The sequence below is a fragment of the Indicator indicator genome, chromosome 18, assembly GCF_027791375.1.
Source record: "Indicator indicator isolate 239-I01 chromosome 18, UM_Iind_1.1, whole genome shotgun sequence".
Lineage (NCBI taxonomy): Eukaryota > Metazoa > Chordata > Aves > Piciformes > Indicatoridae > Indicator > Indicator indicator.
This window is the reverse complement of record NC_072027.1, coordinates 11,194,471-11,220,458: the sequence shown is the minus strand read 5'-3', so window position 1 is coordinate 11,220,458 and position 25,988 is coordinate 11,194,471. Positions and strand designations below refer to the sequence as shown.

The following is a 25,988-nucleotide window of genomic DNA, read 5'->3' as shown; positions in this document are numbered from 1 at the left end:
GTGCTGGGATCAAAACCATTCTGCTTGTCCTCAAATGTCATCGGGCAGCAGAAGGAAGAGAACACCCAGATGCAGCCTGGCCACCCTTGTGAGGTGGAAAGCACAGAGGCTGAGCAGCCAGAGGATTAATTCCCCAAAGCAAAGGAAGCTGCATGTCTGGTGAAGCAGCCACTGGGACCTGTACTGGGATCAGCTGAAGTTTCACAGCCAGTGAAAGGACAGACAGGGTCTCAACACAAGGCTGGTGGGCAATGCAGAGCTGGGTAAGGACAAAGAAAACAGTTGTTGGCTGCACCACCAAAAACACTACTGGTAAGTGGTGATCTGCTTGTCAACTGCTTCAACACTCACAGGGGTTTGTGAACTTGTGGTGGTACTTCACAAAGCGACACCAGCCATGGGTGAAGGGCTGGCACCTGATAACCATGTTGGCTCCCAGCTGCCCTGGCAGCAGGACACGGTCTGTTGGCAGCGCACTGCAATGAGCTGAGCCTGAAATCCAGCTGGAAAGCCAGCCCAGCCTCCTGCATGCTCTGGTGAACTCAGGATGTATTTTAAGTGTGAAACACTTTTGGTATGGGAAAAATCACCAGAAGTCATCACAGCAGGCTTTGCTTCACCCACCCCATTGGGACCACGTGGCCACATGCCCCAGAGGCACAGCTTGGATGCCTCACAGGACGGCAGCTGTAGCATGGGGGCTGCCCTTGAGCCCCTGTGCAGGAGCTGTGAAGCCCAGAGCCCTGGATGGGAGCACTTAGGGCCAGTGGCTGCGCACCTGTGACCCTGCACCATACTCACATCATGCTTGTGTCTGCATACAGTCACACACTCTGTTATAACAGCCTACAAAGAAAAGCACTCAAGAAGGGAACCTCCCAGCTTAAACCATGTTGGAAGCACCTGAGCAGTACCTGAGGGTCACAGAGTGTTGTGCTCCCCCAATTCGACTTTCCTCACGTGCACAGGCTCTAAATTCAGTCCTCAGTACTGAACCCCCATGACTCAGTGCCACAAACTGGGAGCAGCACATGAGGGCACACAGGGTGGCTGGGACTGCAGCCCTGCGGGCAGGCACTGCCTCAGCACAGCCCTCCCACTTCATCCCATGGCATTCCTCTCTTCAAACACCTCCAATTCCACATTGGGATTTCATCAGTGGCTCCTGGGACTGCACTTCCTGCTGCACAGGACCTCCAGATATCTCCAGTGGAGATGGTAGCACGGGGAAACACAGGGCTTGGGCTTGCTGGAGCACCCATCCCTGTGTGTGCCCCAGTGCCTGGCTGCTCTAGCACAAAACATACATAACCTGTTTTCAGTGTCCCAGCATGAGGGACTGAGTTGTCACCCCTGAAAATGTACCCTGCTCTGCCCTGCCAGCCTCTTGCCACCAGGCAGGACAAGAGAGCTCGATCTTCTGTTCATCCCCTCAGTCACTGCACAGGAGCAGCTCCCAGACACTGCCACATCCCAGCACTGGAGAAGTCCTCTCTCCAGTGTGTACTCATTTACATCAGTTTCCACTTCTAGAAATCTCCAGGAGGAACGATGGGATATGAGAATGATGCAGGGATATAAATGGGATGGAACAACACACATAGGCAGGATGAACATAGAGAACGGCTTAGGACAGCAGCCAGGTCTGTGCTCTCCTTACATCAAGGCTTTAAAAAACACAAACCCAGTGGTGCTCTGGACAACGATTATGAAAGCACAGCTTAGAGGAGAGAATAAAAAAAGACAACACCATGGGGAGCCTTGAAAGTTTGCATGATTCTCAAAGCACTAGAACTGCAAAACCAATATTTGTGTGCCACCAGTATTTACATATAATCTACCTCATGTCATTTGGGAAAACAAACCTGGAAAACTGTTAATTCATAAAAGATATCATGTCTTATTAATGTTCATACAGTAATCACAAACACCACAAATCCGTCTGTTAAGTAGTCAGCAAACAAGACAAATGACTGTGTTATGTTAAATGGATTATAAAATGCCTGAGGGAAGGAAACCTCCCAGCCCCAACCAAGCCCTGACTCCAGCAGCAGGTGGGTCACACAGGAACATCAGTGTGTCTGTGCTCACACCCTGACCTGCCGTCCCAAAGCCTTCTCCTGAACACTGCACAAGCAACAGCATAAGCAATGAGGTCAGTGTGACACTGTGTAGATGCACACTGAAATTTGGCAATGTGATCATTACCATTTTACTGTCCTTTAAAAGAAAATTACTTCCTGAACCATCCCCAGCATGATAAGACTGGAGCAACATGCAAAGTAACATCAAATCCAATTGCCCCTGTCCACATGGGAATCCAGTTGCTTTAATTCAATCTAATAAACAAAACTGATGTAATTCCTGTCATGTTTTTGAATGATATCTGAACGTTCAAGGGAAGAAACACTCACACATGGAGAATAATTGATTCATTAGCACGAGCATCCCCCACCCATCAGCATGTTCTCTGGACACAGCACAGTGCTGAGGCATGAAGCACTGAACATCCCATTCCTCGTGCAGTCTTACTGTGGTTACTCACCTAAAACAAACAATTGTGCTCATTTAAAAAAGGTATTTGAGTGGCATTACCCCGAGTTCACACGGATTAGTAACTCACTCCACACCCTCAGAAGAGCGTCCTGGGCAACACCCAGCTGTGCTGCAGACACTAGCACCTGCAGCTCTGGGTCTCTACCAGCCTATCCCAAGCATCTCCCACGCTTCATCTCTCTTTGCCCTTCCACTCCACTCTACATCTGACCAGGGAAGAGTCACTTACAACCCTGCAGAGCCTGTTTCAGATCCATGCACACCATCATGTGGAACTCTTGCCAACAGCCTATGGCAAAGAGGCTCCAGTGCTCCATTTTCTGAGACCTACATTTAGGGAACAAAATGTCCAGAGTATAACAGCCATGTTCCTTCACTCCTGCCCTCAGATAATCTGTGTCAGAAAAATATGGCCATGACATTCTATCAAAAACCCTCTCTGCGGTCTCCTCAGCCTCACATGTGAAATTTCATCAGCGTGAGGTTTATGGCTTTTAAGTTTAGACAACAGGGAAAGGGATGTCAAGCCCAGCAAACCTGCAATGATTTTCTTCTCAAGGACAATCATCCTTGAAAAATCACAAAGCCAGCAGAAAAATGAGAAGGTTTGAGGGCAGCCCAAGCAGTGGAGGACTGTAAATGGATTACCTGCAGGTGATGAGCCTGCTGTGTAGCTGTGCATGCTCACAGTCAGGATACAGGACCCCAGAAGACGAGGAAAAGCTGTTTGCCTCCCCAGTGAGAATACAGGGAAGGCACAGGACCCCTTGGGCCATGGCACGTGTCTGGGCAGCCTCTGCTCACCCCCATGCAGGGCCAAGCCTCTCTCTTTTCTCTGCACCAGGCCCCCTCAGGTGCTGTTCATGCACCAGGAGCTGTCACTGCAGTCCTGCACCTCTCCTGAAAATGAGCACCTCTGGGTGACTCCTGACCCTTTCCCATCATACTACAGAACCTACAGAGCCTCCACTCAGGCTAGGAGTCCCCCAGGAGCACCCCCAGGCACCACCCTAGGAATGCAGCTATCCCAGCCAGGGGCAGCAATGGCCCACAGTGGTTCCCACACCCATGGGAACACCACAGACAAGAACAAGCACATGGCAGCATTGTGTCTCCCTAGGCACAAACACTTTTGCCTCTCACTCAGGCTACTCCTGTTTCTAATCAGTTGGATTATTTGTTTTCTTCTCCAGTTATTCTGCCACCTGAGGTTAACAGTGTGGGTGGAAATAAACCTAAACTGCTATTAGGTCAGTCAGGTCAGTTAACCTTTGTTTCAAGATAATAACATCCAGCTACGTGGCGGTGAGTCAAAAAATGCACCTTGGTGGGTTTTCATCGTGGGATAGAGTGGTGGGTTTGTTGCCATCTGCTTGTGACTTGCTCACTCATTTCAGCTGAGGAACATCGAATTTAAAGGCAGAATCAAGGCAAAAATAAAAGAGAAGCCTCCTCATCAGCTTCTGCTCTTGAATGCACTGGTTTTGTTTTGAAATTTCCACTTCAGGACCGTTACTAAGAAACCAGATTACCGAGCAGTAAAACCAGCATGCAGACTGGTGTCAATCCAGGATCTGCACACACGTGCCTGCCTGTCTGCGTGGGCGTGCACGGATGCCCCACAGCTTGAAGAAGGAAAGAGGGCTCCAAGCTGAGCTCTGCCTCACAGACACCTCTCTTGGACCAACACGCTTCTCAGCTCGCTGCTTCCCAACACCTGGGGATCACTGCTGTGCTGTAAGCTGATCCAGCCCAGACCAAGGGATGGAATCCCTACAGACACCCATTGCAGTAAGTCCTTTCTCACTGGGTAGCTCAGGCTTTAAAGACAGGCTTCCAATGCCTGAGTACCAAGGTCCTCAGAATTTCACAGTCCCAGAAGCCGGCAGCATCTTGATCTCTGAGCAAGAGAAGTGCAGAAGGGAGAGACTCAGAGGAGTCCAGGCAAAACCTGAACATTTATTATGCATTTATTGTTTGTGGTTGCCTTAGAAGGGGACCAATACCCCTTCAAACCTCTTCCAGAGAAGAACCCAGCCCCACAGGGACAGGATCTCCTACAGAAGCATCTGGAGGACACAACCTGTCAGCTGTGCCTTTTGCACAGGCCAAGCCCAGCCATGGTGCTAAATGAAGCTCAGTGAGCGCTGAAGGGCTCTCACGACATCTCTTCCTCTGCAAATCTAAAGATATCCCCCCAGTTGCAAACAAGAAGATCAATAAAGATCAATAAAGACAAGAAATCAAGAAATGTAAATCCTGTGCCTCACTTTATAATGTTTTTTTTATTTATTTTGTTTTTAAATAACCTTCATCAAGTTCCCTGCCCTTTCAGATACAGAGACTTTACGCCTAGACCACCAGTGAGTAGTAACCAAGTGTTTAGCCCATGGCTGTGACAAGCTCCAAGACTCAAGATCTCCAGATGGCCAAGAGGATCTCCCTCTGCCCACACTCCCACAGAGCTGGAACCTTCAAGACCCCCAGACCTCAGCCAGATCTGGTGGAGCAGAAGCAAGGCCAGGAGTACTGGACGAAAGCAGGTCTGGCTGCCACACTGACACATGCCCTGAGTGTGACCTTACAAACCCCATTTCCAGAGGAGACCAAGACAAAAAGTCATACTGCTGTGCCACACTGCACGGAAAGGAACAAAAGCAGCCAGCAGCACCAGAAATGAATCTGTGCAGGGACAAAAACTGATGATGAAGAACACAGGACTCTGTAAGAACCCACTAATGTAAGTGATTAATGATAGTGCTGAATACGCGTTGCCCAGACAAGAGGTGGCCTACGACAGCAGCCAGCTGACCACTCTCACATCATCTGCTGGAAAAGGAAAAAGAAGCAAAGAGTGCTGAGCTGTATACTGGAAATGTATCACTAAATGCCACGAACTTGGGTTTGAAAGGAACTGCTGATTGTGAATAAATACACCATATGGCTTTACAAAGCTGATAGCACATTTATCTCCCAAATATAGCACGATCTGCCTATGACAGTCTGGGCTGCTTTTAAAATCCACATTAGAACATTGTTTAGAGTATAGTATCAACCAGGATTCACTGGTTGCTGTTGAACAGTCACTAGCATAAGGCTTTTATGGTCAGAACAGGGTCCTGTAGATGGCAATTACCCCTGCACAGCTTCACCATCACATCAAACCATTTCAGGAATTTCTGGGACTTTCCTGGTGAGATGGCTTTAGCAAAGCTGTCTGCAAAGAAGTTAAAGGTTAGTCCTCAGGATGCTGCTTCTGTGAACACTCCCGTTGACAAAAGGAGAGCTATGACCCTTCATGCCTTCTGCCAGTGCAATAGCTTGTGACATTTCTGTGCTACCTCTGGCTACTGAGCATCAGGTCTGGCAGCCCAGGGCAGCAGCTAAACATGTCTCTAGGTTTGATCAGAGGCACTGAGCTGCGTCTCTGCTGTGTGCCAAATGCAATCTGTGCTGTGGGGGGAGCAGTCTACTGCCCTGGGATTACAGATCCAGCAATCCCACCAACCATGGGCAAAGCTGTCCATGGTGGAGCCCAGAAATAGACACAATTTCCCCACTTTCCCTTACAGGTAGGTCACCCTGACCACATTCATCATCTTGCCTTCTCCCAAAGCACTTGAAATAACTGCACTTGGAGCCAGGCCCCATGCCAGAGCTCAGGCTCCCAGCCAGCTGCTTTCCCTCTCTCCCACTCAGAAGCATCTCTAGCTGTGCAACCCTGCAACCTCAATCAGGTCTCTTCAGAGCGGGAGGGATGACAGAAGGTACCTTTGTGCTGATTTAAGCACTAACTAAATATAGATGACTGGGAAGCACAGCTGAACCCATCTGTAGTGAGTGAAGAGCAGTCACACAATAGAAACATCTCCAGAGCCCTGGAAACATGCTGCAAACGTGCTCTGTCTTTGCTGGAGCAGGTTTGATGTGCAGATCACAGGAGGCCCAGCACCAGGAGCCCGATGGTTGCAGGGTAAGTTGCTGAGCAGCACAGAGGGGTGGGAAGCAACTTCCCGACCCAGACTGGGAAAGAAGGAATATCATCTTCAAAGTCCTCTGACAGCAGGATGCACACCCACAATCACAAGTATTTCTGACTAACCCCCCCAATGACATTTTTTGTAACGAAGGAACGTGCTGCTTCAGCCTTCTGCGGGCACTCGTCGTGAGGGCACACAGGGGCAGGAGTGAGGTCCCACCGAGCGTCAGGTGGGACACGCCAATCCAGGAGCACTGCTGGTTGGTGCTACTCACGGGTGTGACTTCCCCCGCCAGGTCGGGCAATGAACTGACAGTCCCGGAGAGCAGAGAGCTCGGCCACGGTCACGTTTACCGGCGCCGGAGCCCTGCCGAGTTCCCCACGGAGCGAGCGCTCGCCGTGCTTTGCTTAGAGCCGGCCCTGCTCCCGTCCCTGGCCCCGTCCGAGGCTGGGCCCGCTGCAGGCATCACCGAGCCGCCTGCCAGTGGCACCTTCACCCGCCACGCCGCGCTCGGTTCTCTCCTCCTCGGGGGTAGAGACGACCCGGCTGGTCCGAAGCTACCAGCAAAGGCCGAGTGGCACCGAGCCAGCATCCCTCGCAGGCGGGGAGGCGGCAAGCAGATCTCCCGGGGGTGCCACCCAAACTGTCCAGCGTACCCCGAGACGTGCCGGGGAACCCTGCCCCGGGAAGACCCCGCCACCTAGGCGGCTGGGGCGGCACCGGCGGTGCCACCGGCACCGGCAGACACCGCCCTCGCCCGGCAGCCGCCGGGACTCGCGGCGGGCAGAGCGAGGCGGAGCCGGGAGGGGCGAGGAGTGCCGAATAGCGCCGGCCCCAGCCGCTGCGTTCGAGGCTGGGCAGTGCCTGCTCGGCACGGGAAGAAGTAGCAGGGACGGAGACAGGACTCGGGGTATCTGGGGCTGGGCAGCGCCGGGACAGGTCCGAAAGCCGCGGGTCTCTCCCGGAAGGAGTACGGGGACAGTGCTTACCGACAGTGCTGGGGACAGTTCTACCGACAGTGCCTACCGACACGCGTCTCGGTGACAGCAGCACCACGAGCAGGGAGAGTAGGGCTGCCTCAGGGCCCGAATCCCGCTCGTGTCTCTAACCGGGTCTCTAACCCTTCTCGGCTGGAAGAACCCCAAGTTCTGCCAGGTACCACCCCACTGGGCATCCCGGAGCTCCCCACCAGCTCTACTCAGGGCAAGACTCACTATCTCTCGGGATGAAGAAGTCCAGAGTCATGCCAGGGGCTCTCCCTGCCCTTCAGCTGCAGGATGTCTGCCCCTCACAGCTGGCACTGCACAGGGGCTGGGCAACATAGGGGGATCGTAGCATCACAGAACCGTTTGGGTTGTAAAAGACCTTTAGGATCACCTCATCCAACCATTCTGTACCAAGGCTGGTGCTAACCCATGTCCCTCAGCACCACATCTCTGCCTCTTTTAAACACCTCCAGGGATAGGGATTCAACTACCTCCCTGGGCAGCCTGTTCCAGTCTTTGAGAATCCTTTCAGTGAAGAAGTTTCTTCTAATGCCCAACCTAAACCTCCTCTGGGGCAACCTGAGGCCATTTCTTCTCATCCTATGTCTTGTTCCTTGGGAGAAGAGACAAATCCCCACCTAGCTCTAACCTCCTTTCAGAGAGTTGTAGAGAGCGAGGTCTCCCCTCAGCCTCCTTTTCTGCACCTCCTGTGGGGGAACAGGAATGGAGAGAAACAGATGTGGCAAAAACAAGGCCTTGAGTTCAGGAGGATGTGAAACAGTTCTCACACAACAGGCTTTGTTTTGCCTTTGTGCCTACGACTTTGGAGAGGGCATTTGCCTCTTCTCCCCCAGCAACAATTCATTTGTGCACAGTCACCCAAAATTAACCTCACTAGATGCTATGGAAGGCCCAGACCAAGTGGTTGGGTTCCTGCTCACAGCACAGGTTCTGATAAATGCAAGAGCAAACATTAGAGCAAGTCTGATGTTCCTCACTAAAAAGCAAGGGTTGGTATGGCACTGAGACAGAAATTAAAGTACAGCTAAATCTGGAAATGCAATTATTGCAGAAAACTCAATCTTAACTCAGTGTTCTTCCCCCATCAGCCTTAAACTAATGGCCTCTCTTCATGTAATTATAGACTATTAGTTACACCAAACCCTATTTGCATAGTTACACAACCTCGCTGTACCTCTAACACACATCCCCTTCTGTAGCGTTAATGCTGCTCCAGATTTAATTGATGTGGGGTTTACTCCAGGGTAATTCAGGACTTCAGCGAAGCTCCTGACTGCCAGTGCCTGATTAACTCGGGTCAGAACCATCAGAAAAATAAACCCACTTGTGCTCAGCACAGCAGGGACAAAACTGACCAGCTGATGGTAAGTGCAAGGGTCATTGTAACAACAAAGCTAAAGTCTCCAAAAAAACCAAACAAAAATTACATATTTCAGGTTCATTCCAAGCCAAGGATTTGGACTGTAATTCCTGTTGTCCTAAGAGTTCTTCAGCACCCAGAGCAAGGGTTGCTCTGCAGAGCCACATGCAGGGATTAAGTGCTGCCAGAGGAGACAGCCAGCCCTAGCCTGCTGGTTCATGGACACTAAACATCCCAGACCAGGGTCACTGCTGAACATGTGTCTAAATCTCAGCAGTTCCCAAGCAGACCTTGCCTCACTTACCCAACTGTCCTATTCAACTGAGCTACAGTCAGAGGTAAAACCTGAACTTTCTTCTTATGGTCACCCACACAGGAATCCACTGTCTGCAGCCTATCAGAAAATAATTATTTTTTACATGCATCACTCAAAATATTCCAAAGACAAAAGCTCAGCCTAGAGGTGCCCCTAAGGTAGAGAGCTTAGTTTTAAGGTGCCTCTGGCTGAGCTTTTACGTTAATGATCCCTAAAAAGCTAACCCTCTAACTTTAGGGCACCTTTGAGCTAAGCTTTAAAATCAACTCAAATGTAAGTGATTAAACATCTTGGCCTTTGTGTCACCTAGTCAAACACACACCCTCACCCCCTTGCATGAGCAGGGACATCCTCCAATAGATCAGGTTGCTCAGAGCCTTGTCAAGCCTGACCTTGAATATCTCCAGGGATGGGACCTCAACTACCTCCCTGGGCAACCTGTTTTAGTGTTCCACCACCCTCATGATAAAGAATTTGTTCCAATCCATGCCCTGGGATAACTCTTTGGCGGGCAGTAGGGACCAAGGGCTGTCTGTATCTGTGGCAAGGCAGAGTAGGTCTGCACCAGGGGCTGGTGCCCACCCTCATCACAGTCATGCTCTGATCTGTGCCTCTGCTCCCAGGAGAGCCAGAGCTGCCAACCAGAGGCACAGCCAAGCAGACAGTGAGTGCAGCCACAATGATAACGTGATAAACAGTTGAGATGTTGACCAAGGAGACTCAGACCCAGATGACAGCCTGTGGTGGCTGTACAGCCAACCCTTGTTTCCATCCCTGCAGCTGTGATTCATGACCTTCCCGTGCTCCCTGCACTTGTTCTCCAACACAAGTCACATTTGAGCAGTACTGCTCCTCTCACAGCTGCCTCTGATGGCAGAAGGATGAAGCACAACAGGGTTCCAGAGCCCTTCACCACCTTCAGCAGCTCTCCCCACTGGTATCTCACACAGGCTGGTCCTACCCCTTGTGCACTGTCTCAGTTCTGGGTACCCTCATTACAGGAAGTTTTATTTCTCTGTCTTCTATTTCCCAGGCAAACAGAAATCTACTCACAGTATAACATGAAGCTGTGTTGTCCCCCATGACAGAAAAAAACATCCAGCATCAGAATTCCACACCCGTGATTACAAACCTTCTGCTTGCCAAGGTTTGTAATGCCCTACCACCAAAACTTTCTATAAGCTGCTGATTTACTCATTCTAAATTATTTGCACGAATAAAGAACATTCAGAAATGAGCTGCAGAGCAATAACAAGCTCCTGGGGGACTTTTCAAAGCAAGAAATACCGAGACTTGCTGGTGCAGAACAACCAGTGAGTTTATTGCTCCCACCAGTAAGTTTATTGCTCCTACCAGTACTGCTCGAGCCTTCTCACAGCCACAACTGAGCTCCAACCCTCTGGCCTAAGGTGACTGGAATTAATAAAATGGTACAAAAACTCATAGCATGCCTTTGTGTGGGGTCTGGCTTGAAAGCAGCAGTGCTTCTTTGGTGTACACCTCCTCAGCTTGCTCTCACTGGACTGCCCAGAGTTTCAGCACTGCGGTATCAAATCTGCATCATTATTTTTCTGTTACCAAAAAAAAAAAAATCTAGACCTGAGCAGTAAATTTAAATGTTGGATAAAGTATTTAATATTAAATAAAGATTAATATTTAAATGATCCCTAACTAACACACTATTGCACAGAGATCCCACCACTGTAGCAATGAACAGCTGCACTTACCAGAGTGATATGAGACCTTCAGCCTAACTCAATGTCAACCAAATCTGGAAAAAAATTAAGTTACTGAAAATGTATCCAAGGTGCTGGCCTGTCAAATTAACAATGCAGTTAAAGATCCCCCAAGCACAGTAACAGATTTCAGGACAGGAAATAACTATTACATGTCTAAGCATCACTTAAATTATCCAAAAGAATCAATACTTCCACAGGAAAAGCCAGCACTTCAAACCTGCTCACAAAAGTACACAAAAACACATTTCTGTTTTAGTTCTGGAAGAAAAACATATGCATGACTAAAAGTTTGGCAACTGCATGACCTCAGAGAACTCACTTCCCATCTTTGTGCTTGCTTCCGCCTCTGCAGGAAAAGAGATTGTTTTCTTAATTCAAAGGCTTTTCTCTGAAGGGTTGCTTAGCTAAGGGTTTAAATGATCTTTGATATCCTGAAGTTGAACATGTTGCTGATATAAGAAAGGTTTGCATTTAAACCCTAGGCACAGTGTGACCAGTACAGCTATGTTCACTCTGAAGGGGTTTATTTTGCAATCACAGAGTCTTCCCTGCTGCAGCCTCCCCACAGTCCTCACAGACCTGACAGAAGCATACACACGTTTCTCCCAGGGCACCGGCCCCTCTATCACTCTGCCCCTTTTCAGCAAACAATGAAGGACTGAAGCCCACAGGGCAGGCTTCGCATCAGGGATGTGTTTGGATCGATTTTCAGTGCCCACACCACCTTGAGAAGAAGGCAGATTCAGATAGTTGTGATGCATCTTAAGTAGCAGACCAAGAACTGCTTTCTTGCAGCAATGTTCCTTCCCATTCTGGCACAGCTCTGCAGAAGCAATCAGGGTCCCAAGGGCAGGGTGGTGAGTTCAAGTTCTGTCAAACTGCTCAGCCAAGCTACAGTCTCTAGGGTCAACAGAGCACAGCTTGTGTCCTATGTGCTGCTAGGCTGACTGAATTCAAACATGCCATACTGACCACTCATCTGGAGGCCTCATTGAGTTGTGCTGCTGAAGCCCAGGCAGTATTTCCACAGGGTCTCCAACCACAGTGCTGTACTCATGCTAGGACACATGCCGTGGTACAGGGAGGACTGGCATTTCTGGACAGCACCAAGTACCGGCAGTGCAATTGCAACAAAAGGTAAGGCAAGTGAAGCCATCACACTGCCTGCTCAGCCACCATATCTACCACCTAAGGCACTTCACCTGCATCAGCTTTCTCCAGCTGGACCCTCTCCTCCCCATCACAACCCTACACCTCCAGAATAACAATAACAATTCTGGATCATTTCCATGGGCAGTCAAGGGCCACGATTTCCCAGCAAAGCAGAGGCCAACAACAAACTGGTCTACAGGGAAATAAATGAGTGCTCAGCAGCAACCTTCTAAACCCACTTCATAGGCACTGCCAGAAGAGGATAAACAAGTGTGCTTGAACTTCAGGCTTATTACAGTTTTGTTCTCTGTTCAAGGATCTTTGCTGACCCAGATCTTTTGCTGACAGCTTTGGGAATTTGGGATGAACAAAGAAGGAATTCTTACAGTGAGATAATGGAAAATGCATTGAGATTTCAGGTCTGGGTCTGGATGGAGCCAGGATCAGAAGGGTCTTTGGAGGAACATTTCAGCAGGAAGGGGTGAGCACAGAGAGTGCTGCAGAGGCACAAAGGGACACCTCTGCCAAGCTGGGGCAGGAGAGCAGCCTCTTTTCTCTGATAGGGATAATTTCATCTGTTTAGAACTTCAGAGAACAGGGAGGGGGAAAGTTCATACTGTCTTCTTGGACTGCAATACAGCAGCCTAAGTTAATACCATAACGTAGCCTGGAGTTACTGCCTAGTCCCCTGCCTGAGCTTTCCACTCTGTACCTTCAGCCTTGGCCAAGGCATCAGGCGCCATGGTGAGGTTCTCCCCACAGCTCTGCTTTTTCTCTGGACACATGGTGGGCAGCAACTGAGGCTAACCGCCTCAAACCCATCCACAAGCCCATATCTGACAGCCCTATCACACGGGCAGCAGGACAAGCACTGCTCCCTCCACCTGGGCGCACACAGCGCTGGAACTCTGCATTAAAGTTCACTCAGTGCTGAGCAGGTTTCGTTTATCCCGGGTCGCTGCAGAGCTGGTTTGTGAGGGCTGCAGGCAGGCTTTGCTTTACCCGGTGTGGAGAGGCTGCACATGTGCAGTGCTTGACGGGATTTGTTCGTTTTCGGGCGGCAGACAAGTTAAAAGCCACCGTTACAAACGACAAACACCTACAGAACACGCAGCAGAACCACAGCTAAAGTCCTCATTCCGCGGCCCTCTGTTTGTTGCAGTCAGAGCAGCGCTGGCAGCGCTCAGCCCCAGCCCCTCACCCCGCCGTGACAAACACCCGATAAGAACCTCTGAGCCCCGGCCCGCAGCTCCCCCCGCTCCCCGCCGCGCTCTCCCCGGAGACTCTGCGCGTACCTTCCGCGTGGCAGCTGGCGGCGAGAGCGGAGCGGGGCGGGCGCAGCAGGTACGGAAGGGACCGCCAGAAGCACCGCATCTTCCCAGCCCGTAGTTAAAACAGCGAGGGAGGGGGGTGAAGGCAGACAAAGCTAAAAGAAAAAAAAAAAGGGGGGGGGGGGAATCCCACCAAACCAACCAACAACAACCAAACAAAACCACCAAAACAAAAAACAAACAAACAAACAAACAAAAAAACAACCACAAAACCCAAAAACCAGCCGGCAATAACGTGGCCCCGGCTCAGCCCCCTGTAGCCCTGGCAGCTACACGACAGCAGCGGGGGCTCGGCGCGGGGGCTGCCCGGCGGTGAGAGCCGGCCGGAAGCTGCCGGTGCCGCCGCTCCCCATGCTGCCGACTCCAGCCCGCCCGGCTCCGGGCTGCTGACTAAGCCGGTCCCGGCCGCGAACACGGCCCCGGGAGGAGCAGAGCCGGGCGGGGGGCCCCGTGGGCAGGCTGTGGGGATTCCGCCGAGCCCCAACCGCTCCGCCCCGCAGCCGTCGGGCTCCGCAGCCGTTCCTCGGCTCTGGCCCCGGGAGCGCAGTGGGCGGAGGGGCAGCCACCGGGACAGCCACCGGGACAGCCACCGGGAGAGTGGCGGGATCCTGGCGTCATTTCTGCTTTAAAACTCTGCTGCGCTCCCGAGCCATGAGTCGTTCCCGTGGGACTCCCGAGCCCTCGAGGCAGGAGCAGCCCAGAGACCCGACGACTGCTCCAGCCCCCGCAGCCGGGAGCCCTCTTTGGATCGGGAGAGAGAACTGAGAGGCATCGGAAAGGCACCTCCAGCCCGGAGTACGCAAACTACAGCAGAGATGAGAACGCGTTTTGCTGTGTTAGGGATTCTGTCAGGGCGCTGCTGCCAACTCAGGTCCTGCAGCACTCAGTAAGTGGAATGGATCGGGATCAATATTCCCAGAGCTTTTCCAATCACGGTCCAGAGATCTCTCACAGTTTGGCGCACTCCAAACCCTCCCTGCCACGGCCTGCCCAGGTGCCATAAAAGAACATACCACAGCATCAGAAGGGCAGGTTGGAAAGAAATGATGAGAGAAACCACTGCTGCTCACAGCCCTGCTTTCTGCTGATTAATTACTCTATGGACAAGTTTTGGGGTTAGGACTATGCCACTGGCCACCCCTTCCTGATGCTGAGTCCCTGTGTGGAGCATAGGCTCATTCTTCACCTGATCTCAGCATCTGGCTGCAGACTTCTAATTCTGCTGCTGCTGGCAGATGACAGCACGACTGCATCTATACTGGAGACATGCAAAGCACCTGTGCCAGTGAAGAGAGGAGCTTTTCATTTCACTTGAATATCTTTATTCAAAATATCCTTTCTGAATTTGAAAAAAATCAATTCAGGTCTGGGCTGCAGGCAGTGCAAAGCCTTCCTGCTTAAGAGTTGATGGCTGAAGACCAAGTACTGCTGTGTATCCAAAATCCAACCCAGGAAACAAGGGATGAAATAAAGAGACAGTATTTTATAAAGTACTCTCACTTTGTGTGTTCATGCAGGACTGACACAATGAGATTATTTAATGTACTTGCCTGGAAATGCAAACCACTGTCTCTAAAGCAAGGACTGCTGGTCAGCTGTGCCTGGAAACTATGCATGGGTTTACCCAAGGAAGTGATAAAGTTGTCTCTTGATTCCACAGAACAACACAATCACTTTTGTTACTGGTTTCACTGAATATGGTCTTTAAGTGTCATCTTCCAGCCTTTACTGTTCTGTGAATCCAAGTTAGCCCAAGAAGAAATCACAGTTCTTTGCTGTCCTAATCCCTCTGGATTCCTCCTGCACTAAGTCTCAAATGGGAAAATAAAGTAAATTTTTAAAAACCATGGTACAGTTCCATTAACAAAATGATAGGGAGTAAGAAGAGGCAGCCTCCCATTTTATTAACCCTCCACTAACAAACAAGCACTCGTGACCACTTCAAATGAACTGCAGATTCACACACTCCCACCCTCACCCCTCCAAAAAAAAGATTTAACAAATTGTTGAATATTATTCTGAGTTTTGTGCCCCACTATGATCTCCAGAGGTTATAGACTGAACCTCCCTTCTGCAGAAGCAGCCTAAGGGAGAACAGCTGCTGAGGTGGAAGAGGGGACAGTACTGGACAGAACCACATCCCTCCTAGAGTAGTCAGAGCTCTGCTGTCAGCATGGGCTGACTTTGTCCTCTTCCTTGTCTTAGAAAACTAGGCTTTTAAATAAAGCATCCCACAGGAAATACAACTAAATAGAAGAAAAAGATCTAAGAGGCCATCTCAGTTCCTACATTCATTCTCTCAACAGCTACCCAAGGATCTGTGAGTGTCTGCAATTCCAGCAATGCTTTCCCAGACACTGCTGCTCCTATTGGCAAGCCCTTTCCCCGGTATTATCCTCATGTCCCAAACCATTTAGGTGGAGGATGAAATGGTACTGGCAGTCTCAACACTGTGGCTTCAGGCAGAAAAACATTGACAGGGTTCTGCAAGTGCAACTAAGCCTTGCTGGGCAGCCACCTCATAGGCTACCTTCTGATTCCAGCTTGTCCATGGTGTGGTCCACTCACAGTGTGATCCCAGAGAACACCACTCATGTCCTCTGGAGCTCCAAAACAGCACAGGCCGTTACATATGAATGTACAAGGTCACTGAGGGACACAAACCAACCCACTCCAGACACAGGAAAGCAGGATTCTATCACTGCTTGCTTGGCCTCCTTACAGCACAGGCCAGTGGATCTAAATTTAGATGCCTAAATATACTGTGAAGTTAAGAAAAGAGGGATATGATAAAGATTTTGCTTATTCTTGAGGGATAAAGAACATATAGGGAATAAAATGTGAAACAGAAAGGGAAAGGAATGAATGGATTAATGGGCAATGCAGTAAGAGAATATGAAAGTGAGAAATGAGAAAATGTAAGAAAATGCCTAGCAAGAAGTTTAAACCAGAACAATCACAGGGAGAATGGAGCTGAATGAATAAACCCAGCTTTAAATTTGGAAAATTGACCGAACCTATTTCATCTCAATTGTCCATGGGTTTGCAGCCCACATTTTGGCTAACTGCTGGACAGATGTGCTTGCAGAAAGAGAAGTGCCCAAATGCCTGAGGAGCACAAATCACCCTGAAAGCTGCTGGGTGTGCTCCTAAATTCCCCAATTGCCTGCATCATCCCTCCTGCACAGACACAGTTCTGTACACACATATGCACTGCAGCTGAACTTCAGACAGCAGAACGAGCACCAAGTTTTAGCTGAATTGCCCAGAAACAGAACTCAGCTGTTTACAGTGGGAGAGTCTGTCTCATAATTCCCTCAAAGATTCTGTAAGTAACAACGGAAAACCCAAAGGAAATCTGTTTCAGAGATATCGATGTGATTAAGCCATGATGCCTTCAAATTAATTTCTTGGATCAATAGCTAATTTTAGTGGCCCATCTCTTTCCAATGTGTAATTACTTACTAAAGGCAGAAAGCAGTGTAACTCAGCTCTGTGCCAGGAGTTTCCAACCACAGGTGAGCATCCCCTCACACACTGATCAGGAAAGTTGTACAGGACAAACAAGTTGACTCTGGATCTCAGCAGCAAAAGATAAAAATCAGCTTACCTTCTGTCACTCCAATGTCTATAGTTCCCTTCACTTGACTAAAGCACCACAGCACGTCCTGCATGAGGTTTCCAAATCCTGCCAGGGAAAGCATGCAGAAAGCAGCTAAGACAGGATCACACTGGTACAGAGCTTGTCCCTTTGCACATGCATGCACACACACAAACTGGCACATAATATCTGCAGCCACTGCATGAAGATCAGCCTCTGCTCACCTGGTGTCATTCTCTCATGCCAAGCTCAGCGCTAGCGCTGCAGGACCGAGCGTGTGGCGCCGGAGCTATGAATGCCCGTCTGTGCTCCCCGTACCATGGCGGGGCTATTCCGAGGTGGTGCAACTGGACCCAGCCCCCCCATCACTGGCAGCAGCACAGAAGAGTCAGCGGGCCTGCAGTCACCCTCTTTGTCACAGCCTCTCCCCATCAGAATACTAATGTCCCCCATTAGCAGCAATGTTGTTGCTGCTAAACAGGGCAAGACAGGAAAAGAGAAATACTCTTGCTGCCTCCAAATTTTTATGCAGTTTGTCGTCACTGTAATTGTGACCTGCTTGGCCACCAACCCAAGCAGAACAAAGCTGCTTTCTAGGACATCTTGACCTCATCAACAACATTTGCCTGGAATCAAAAGTGCATGGTAGCTGCTTTAAAAGAATCCCAGAGGCATTTTGATCACAAGGCACACGATGAAACTGTAGCGTTCTCAGCTGCACTTGCTGCTGCAGCAATACTCTGTGTTAAGCTGCTCTGAGAGGAATAAGGATTTTATCTACTGCTGCTCCTCATTTTCTTGACAGCTCAGCAGAGCTCCCCTTTCTGTAATGCAGCCTTCACTGTACCACACAAAATCCACTGCCTCAGAGGGCCACTTGATTCCTTTTATCCTAAGACACACTTTATTTCAAGGAGTTTCCAGACATGAAGAAAGCAGCATGGTGGAGCCACAAGGAGAGGAGATGTCATCTTACCTCAGTTACACACAGGTGATGTGGCACAAAAAATTGTCTTGTAGTCGTCTCAGTCAGGGGGTGGTGCTCGGGCACTTGTTACTGCCCTGCAAAAGGGAAAACACAGGACAAGGAGATAATGTATAACTGGAGATATAGGTCAGTTAACTGGACTACTTTATGGCCTACCCAAAGGTCTTTGTGAGAGTTCTGATTTATTTAAATCATAAGGTTTTGTGTATGAAAACAGATCCATACATATAATCTATATTAAACATAATATAATTGACTTAATACATCATAGATACAAAGTCTAGAACAAGTTTTATTGGCTGATTCAAGCCAAATCCAGGGGGAAATTGAGTTATGAGAGCATGAAAAAAATCTAGACTTGAAGGGTGTGAGACAGTTTGATAAGATAGTGAAAGAATATTAAGTTTAGTGAGACTTGTAGCTTCAGATACCAAAATAACAGGAAGATGCAAAAAATATGACATCTACAAAAATGGGTCTTAACATTTGCACAAACTTGAATGTTTCCTAATTTCCGTCAGGCTGTTTCAAAAGCAACTATCGAACTTGGTGGTTGAGAGGAAGAGTATCATGATGTCCTTTCCAGAAAGATCTTCTCTGCTACTATCTAATTCAACTCAGAGTTGCTTCTCAAAGGAAAAGGGATTTGTAACTTAAAATTCTCCCTCCTAGTCTGGGAGTCTGATGACACCTAGCCAGTTGCTGAAAGAAGGGATTCTTGTGTTTTCCAAAACGCTGGCTGCTCATAGAGCAGCCATGGGCAGGAGAATGGACAGACAGCAGGACACCCCGTGGGGGTTTCCTTCCTGGCTGCTTTCCCAGCTCCATTCAGCATTGTTTGCAGCTCTCGTCTAAGAAAAGCTTCTCCGTATTAGAGCAGGAGTCGGTTTTTCTTTTGTGTTTGTTTGGGTTTTTTTTTTCATGAAAGGCGAAAACTGAGGTTTTAGAGAAATTATTTATAACTCTCAACTTTTTCAAGAGCCCTGGAAAGTGGCACCTTTAGCATTGTATTGGCTGGGCTGCTGGGAGATCAACAGGGTTTCTGTCCGTTCACTGCATGCTACAGAGCAGCTGCTAACAAAAACTCCTCAGGCACTGCCTTAAATCCGAGGACAAAGGCAGCATCTAATACTTTACTGCTTGGGTTTAGTAAGCCTTATTTTGGCAGATTTCTACTAATAAAAATGCTCCCATTTACTTACAACAGCTGAGGCTCCTACACTTCTCCTGTTGTGTGACCCCTGGCCTCAGAGCTCCAGCTTTAGAGCCCAAGAGCTGTTGATTGGGGTGTGCCCGTTGCAGACGGGTATGTTACAGGAGTGGGAAGAGGAAGGCTCTTTTTGCTGCTTAGCCCGCCCATTGACACCTTTTGAGGCAGTTAATTCGAGGTGGTTACCGTGGGGCTCTGTTTTCTCAGTGAACGGAGCCCATCGGCTGTGAGTTACTAACACCCAGCTCCCTGGAGCAGAGCTGCTACTCACTGCGTGCTTATGCACAGAGCTATTCACATACTAGTCATTTCTGCAGAAACTTACTGAAAACTTTTTTTTTTTTTTTTTTGCTGTACTATGATTTTCTCTAGCTGTTTTTCATGATCGAAATATCTAGAAATTTATTTTTAATCAAGAAAATCTGCTTTGCCAGCAGGCTCCTTACCATCGTGCCATCTCTTCACCAGCAGCACTATTAGAGAGAGAGCATGGAGCTTCGGTTAATCACACGATCAATACAGAGACGGTTTTCTCCAGCAGTCTTCTCTGCAGAGCATCTCCTCCCTCGGAAGAAGCTTCAGCCCGGAATTCTGTGCTTCCTGGAATTCGAGTGACCTCTAGCTGGAGAGATCCGCACCTCACCGCTGCAGCCCTTGGAAGCCAGGAACCTGCGAGTTTTCCAAGCTGCTTTAGAAGTTTGCTGGTATTTAGCTTTTAACTGACATCGTTGTCTTTTGCTCAAAATTTTGACAGAGGTCATCTTGCGATTTTAGGGGTTGGGGGGCGGGGGTGTTGATTTTAATTTTTTTTAAAGGCAGTTTTGACTGAAAAGGGAACACACAGCTATGCTCTGATATTCCAAGTTTTTTAAGGTACCATAAATGGGATCCAGCTGCATTTGATAACACGATGATGTCAAAAGTTAAAACCTGCAGAAGGAGAGTAGTTTAACCCCAACAATGTCTTCCTTTGCCTTTCAGACTTGCAAGTAGAGAGTAAGCTCAGGGACTTTTGAAGCAAATTTTGCTATCAATTACAGGTATTTCCACCTGAGCATGCTTCAAGGGTAATAATGCACAGAGGAGAAGGGTTGGGTCCTACTCTGAAATGCTGGAGGGTGATCAAAGCCACCCAGAGCAGACCAGCCTGAGGCTGATACAGTATGGTGTCTGTCAAAAAGCAAGCTCAGTTTACTCAGACCATTATTACAGAAACCAGATACAGGATGTGGAGTATCACTGAGGTTAAAGCCCTGTGCCTATCTAAGGAGTTTTCATGGAGTTTTATTTTGTTCCAGTACACAGCAGCTATCTGGATTTTGCTTAGCTGAATTCCAGTATGGACGCATGCAGCCTAAAGCATTGTGTGCTGAAACACCCAGCATGTCTCAGGGGTTCTTTCACAGGCTCTGGTGAGATACCCTGTGGTCCCTTAGTGTTATTCCAGCAGCACTTTTGTGTGCATAGTGCTTGAGGGGGTGGTACTGGAGACATGTCATTGATGCTTCAAAGTGCACTTCCTCAAAGCCAAGGAGCAGCCTTTCCTGCTGCATTTGTACATGTATTAGTATGAACTGAGGGAGCTGAACAACATGCTAAATAAAGCAGGAAAAAGATCAAGCTGTAATGCAGGGTGATTATGCAAAAGATGAACGAGGACATATTGTTTTCTTTTGTGAAGTCTAGGAGGTCAGATGGCCAGCTGTGCACTCTGCCAGGGGAGACCCTGCCGCAGGTTGTGGCTTTGAAAGAGCAGCTTCTCACCTTAGAGGTAATGTTTGTCTAAAAATCAGGCAAAATTTGTGTAACCAGTGTTGCAGAATATCGTCTAACCAGGATCCCCACCTCCCTGCAGCAGGCATCATGGGTTGCTTCAGCTCCATCCCTGCAGGGGGGTGCTTGAGTGTTTCCTGTCTTTTTTTTTTTTTTTTTTTTTTTTTCTTTGCTCAGAGGTCCGAAGGAGGAGATTCTTGGTCAGAGTTCAGAAGAGCTATGAATATACATGATGGTGTGGAAACCCCTTCTGTCCTGGGGTCTGGGATCTTTTGGCACACCAGTGAGGTAAAAGAAAACTTTGCACCACAGTCCTGCTACAGCAATAGAGGCTGGATGTCATATTCCTGACCCTGGGCCAGAGACACAGAAGTCCCAGGGGAGGCAGGTGACATGCCATGATCCCAGCACCAAAACTTTTGCTACACTGACCCACCATCTTCCAAATTGTTTAATGTTTTGTTCTTTTCTGTTTAAAGCCCAGACCCAGAACAGACTGGAATTCCCCATACCAAATTCCTATTGACTGTGGCAGAAATTTAGACTTTGTACCTCCCAGGGCTGGAACATTTTGATTCTTGAGCAATTATGTGTCAAGTATAAACTAAAATACTCTTCCAAACTCTAACAAACTCTTCATTGTTTAATTTAGACATCTCTGCCTAGAGCTTTGCAAAGCCTTTTATTCAAGGCAGTGTACAGTATTGGCACTGTTTCACATGATCTGCTGAAGACAACGATCTTTTTGTTCACTGTCACACTTGAAGTTTTGTCCTTGGAGAAGGAGTCACCTCTCTTGGTTTTTCTTAAGCAAATCTCATCTCTCATGACTTCTAAGACCCCTTCAGAGGAATATTATCATTTTACCTGCCCCTGCAGTTTGTCTTTTAATAGACAGGAGTTTGATCCTCAGCTGGAATATCTGAGTCCTCACTTCCATATGGGTTAACTAATAACAGGGACAGACTCACCCGTCTAGTAAGACCTAATTGTAGTCTGTGGGAGAGGCAGTGATGCTAGAGGGCAACCCTGGGGATCTGTACCCTCATGTAGCACTAGGGACAGTGAGGGGAAAAGGCTCTGGAGCTGCTGCTGCTCAGGATTTAGGGATTGGGAGCCATCAGCTCCCACTCATGATGCCTGCACGAACAGAGCCCACTTTGCATGGTGACACTGGGTGCAGGTATCTGCAGCAGGACAACATTACTTGCCATGGTAGCCTTGTCAAGGAGAGCATGGGTCTGCAGGGATGCTCCATGGCCCACGGCAACACTGCTGTCCTCAGCTGCAGCCCTGTGCCCCAGTACTGAGCCAGGACAGGCAGCTACAGGGATCTGCGAGCCCTGGGGAAAATAAATGATATAGGTTAAAATACACAGCGTACCGGTTGTAGCTTGATTAGACACATGTATTGCTATCTCTGCTCATGAACAGGCATCCAGCTGCAAAGCATCCCAAAGTAATTCTGGCTGGGTGAGGGCTTTGGGCACTCAGGTGAAAGAGAGCCCACTTTGACCACAGATATGCCAGCAGAGGCTATTAAAATCTGTCACATGAAGACATACCATGACATTAAAATTCACCAGAGGGTTACAACTGCTGAATGTAATTTCACTATTTCTGTGGCTTAAGAGTTCCAGGAAATAGGTGCTATAAGCACGGCTAAACTCTGTTTTAGTAAGCCACTGATAAAAATCGGTTTGGCACTCAAACCAAAAATACAGTTAGAGGAATAGTTTAAGCTGTAAAGAAATACAATGGAATAACCTTTTGTTGTTGTTTTAATTCAGTGGCAGCAATCAGGTATTTCGTTCCTCTGCCCTTTGCAGAGCCAGAGGGGGGTTGCCCTGTGCACAAAGCTGGGTTGGGATGAGTGGTTTCAATATGGGTAGAGGTGTAGAAAATGTTGGATTTGTCACTGGAGCCTCTGCGAGGAGAGGGGCTAGCCTTGCCTCTTCTCCATTAGAAGGCACCAGAGATCTACTGTGGTGCTCCCTGGCAGCAGCCGAGAAGGCTGGAGGTGGCTGTTTGGCACAGCAGGGGTCCTGGTGAGTCCACTCCTCTGCCCCAAGCTCCTGCTTCAGTGCAGGCAGCCCCCACCACTGCCTCTTCCACACAGATTGCTCTGCTGCTCCGAGGAACCATGCTCCTTCACAGCTCTGACATGTCACAGGAGCACGTCTGCAGCTGTTGCCCAGAGATGTCCTTAAGTGGTGGGGATCTTCTCCAGGTAATACACGAATGTGGCTAAAATTGGGTAATTATTCTGACTTCCAGCTATCCTGGAGCAAGGTCTGCTGTTCCTGGGAGCCCCAGGAGCCTGAACCTGCTCCAATCACTCAAGGAGACAGGAAAAGGCAGTGTGCACAGAATAGACAATGCGATGGGAACTGTGGGGTCTGTCTTTCCACAGGATCCAGCCAAACAGGATTGCATCCAGAGATGGTGTGCCCACTGGAACCTGGCCTTCCAGGAGGCAGAGTAACTGGGACTGTGTTCTGAGGGGACTGCAGGTGTCTCCTCAAAAGGCAGAGAGGGTGGCAGTGATTCGTTTGGGCATTACCTAACGAGGCTGGGCTGGAGGCTAAGTGCTGAGCATCCTGTGGGACTGAGTTCCTCCAGAGCAGGATGACACCTTGTGCTGAGAGAGGGTGCACCCGAGTGGGGGAGTTTGGAACCTCACCCTTCCCTTATCACAAGTAATAAAAATGTATGAGTTGAAAAGAAGGAGTAAACCCCAACCTGACCCACAGCTAAGGGCACAGGTCAGGGACACATCTCCAGTGGTAGAAAGGGTCCCTCACTCAAGGAACAAGTGATAGGATAATATAAAAGTGGCCTCAAGTTGCCCCAGAGGAGGCTTAAGTTGGACATGAGGGACAATTTCTTCCCCAAAAGGGCTGTCAAGGCCTGGCCCAGGCTGCCCAGGGCAGTGATGGAGTCTGCATCACTGGAGGGGTTTCAAATCCGTGCAGATGTGGTGCTGGTTTAGTGGTGACCTGGCAGTGTTGGGAGAATGGTTGGACTTAATGATCTTGGAGGTCTTTTCTAGCTCAAACGATGGTGCGATGGGACAGGGTCACCCTTTCCCCGCCGCAGGAGCTGTCCCAGCGCTGCCCGAGGAGGGGCCGGGAGGCACCGGACACGGCGGGGCTGCTGCAGCGGGAGCCGCGGACAGGCGGTAACGAAGAGAGGGCCGGCCCCAGGGGCGCGGCGGCGTGTGCGGGTGCGTCCCATGTGTGAGTCCCCGGCTCCGCTGCCGCAGGCTCCGCCCGGCGCCGCTGAAGGGGCACCTGGCCAGGCGGGGCTGGTCGGCACCCCGCGGGGCCGGTGGCGGAGCGGCCGCTCCGGCTGCCACGGCTTCCACACGGCGCCGGCGCCGGGGCTCCAGCTCCGGACTCCTCCGGCTTCCAGGCTGCTCCGGTTCCCGTGCTCTTCCAGCTCCAGGACTCCTCCGGTTCCCGGGCTCCTCTCTTCCTCCTGGCCGCTGCCGGTTGTAGCTGCCGACCAGTCCCTCCCGCAGCCCCCTCCATTCTTCCCTCCGCAGGTAGGTGCCGGCAGCGCTCCCAGAGCGGAGCTACATCGCCCCGCCCGATCCGCTGCCCCGCGGCTTTGCGGGTGGGGGACGTTGCTGGCTGTTATCTTGGGGGTCCCTGGGGGGCTTTGCTGAATGTTGTCTCGGGGTTGCGGGCGCTGACCCGGTACCTACCCAGTGCGCTGCCGGGGGAGGCTCCGATTCAGGGGACATCCATGGCACCTGCTGTGGATCTTCCCGAGCTCCGAGGTGGATGCAGATGAGTTGGGGACCATCCGTAGTTCCTCTGGGACAGAAGCAGTAGGACAATGTCACACGTTGCTGCAGTACTCCTCAGCTTCAATTCAGGAGAACAGCAGCATCACCCACCCCTGAGCAGGATCCAGCAGTGAAGGAGTGGTAATCATTTATGAACCCTCCAAGCTAGCAGTCCTCTTCATAGGAAGCACAGTGGTCACCCACCACTGCTAGTTCTTAACAAAGCAGCTAGCTACTTTCCTCTGGTACAAACCTGCAGCCCCCTCCTGGGCCCTGCTGATCCCCTCTCCTCGTGAGGAACACCTCTGCCTGTGGGGTGACTGTAGAGCCCCAGCTATGCCACTCATCGGCTTTGCTTTGGTTTTGTGTTTATTTGCTGAGGATAAAATACCCTTGGCAATGTGGAGGTGTGCTGCTGGGCTCCAGAGGTGGGAGCTGGGCACTTCCCTGGCCATTCTCAAGAGGCAGCTTTCCCATGCCTGTAACGTTCTGCAGCAGCCACCAGACTGGCTGCCGAGACCCTGACACTACTGAGGAGTGAGTGGAGCTGCTGCTCCGTGATCTGACCAACCGTGAAGTTACCGTGGAAGCATTAATCATCTTGGCCCGAGGGAAAGCAATGATTTTAATAATATTGTGACTTTGCAGTGTGAAGCAGGAGAAGATGGATCATCACTGTGGGCTGGGTACACTTTATAAAGATACAAATTAGTACTCAGAAGAGGCTAGCTTCAAGGAATAAATACCTGTGTCCCTTCCTCGCAGCTGTTACCTATTGATGTATTGTCAAAAACTAAATTTAAGCTACAAGAAAATCTTGAGCAGCTGACCTTGCTTAACACCAATATGTGCTTCTCCATTGTGGCTGGCACCCTCTTGGTCTGTTAGTCTGTACCTACACTTTCCTTTGTGGACAGCAGTCTTGGTCTGTGTTACACTGCTGTGGTGTTCCTGGGTTTCTCTAGTAACATGCATTTTCCCTAATACTCAGTTTTGTCTCCAGAGCAATGAACCTCCAGTGGGAAATTTATGAGCTGCAAAATGTGTCTTAATCCTGAATGCTGCTAACTTTTTGCCTCATGCCTTCTCCAGGATGCAGCAGCAGAACGTTCCTCAGGTCTGCTGGAAGTGACCTGCAGGTAACAGAGAAGTGGAGAGAGCTGAGCCAGGGCTGAGCGCGCC

General features: G+C 49.7%; 1 protein-coding gene across 1 annotated transcript in view; it reads right to left on the bottom strand.

Annotated features, from left to right (window-relative positions):
* Positions 1–17,276, bottom strand: part of PPP2R2B (protein phosphatase 2 regulatory subunit Bbeta) — a 76,209-nt gene extending 58,933 nt beyond the window's left edge. The window contains exons 1-2 of the mRNA XM_054389407.1: positions 17,267–17,276; positions 17,052–17,129 (exon numbers count right to left, since the gene is read on the bottom strand). Coding sequence (XP_054245382.1) covers positions 17,052–17,129; positions 17,267–17,276 — 88 coding nt within the window. The remainder of the gene's footprint in view (positions 1–17,051; positions 17,130–17,266) is intronic.
* Positions 17,277–25,988: the final 8,712 nt, after the last annotated feature.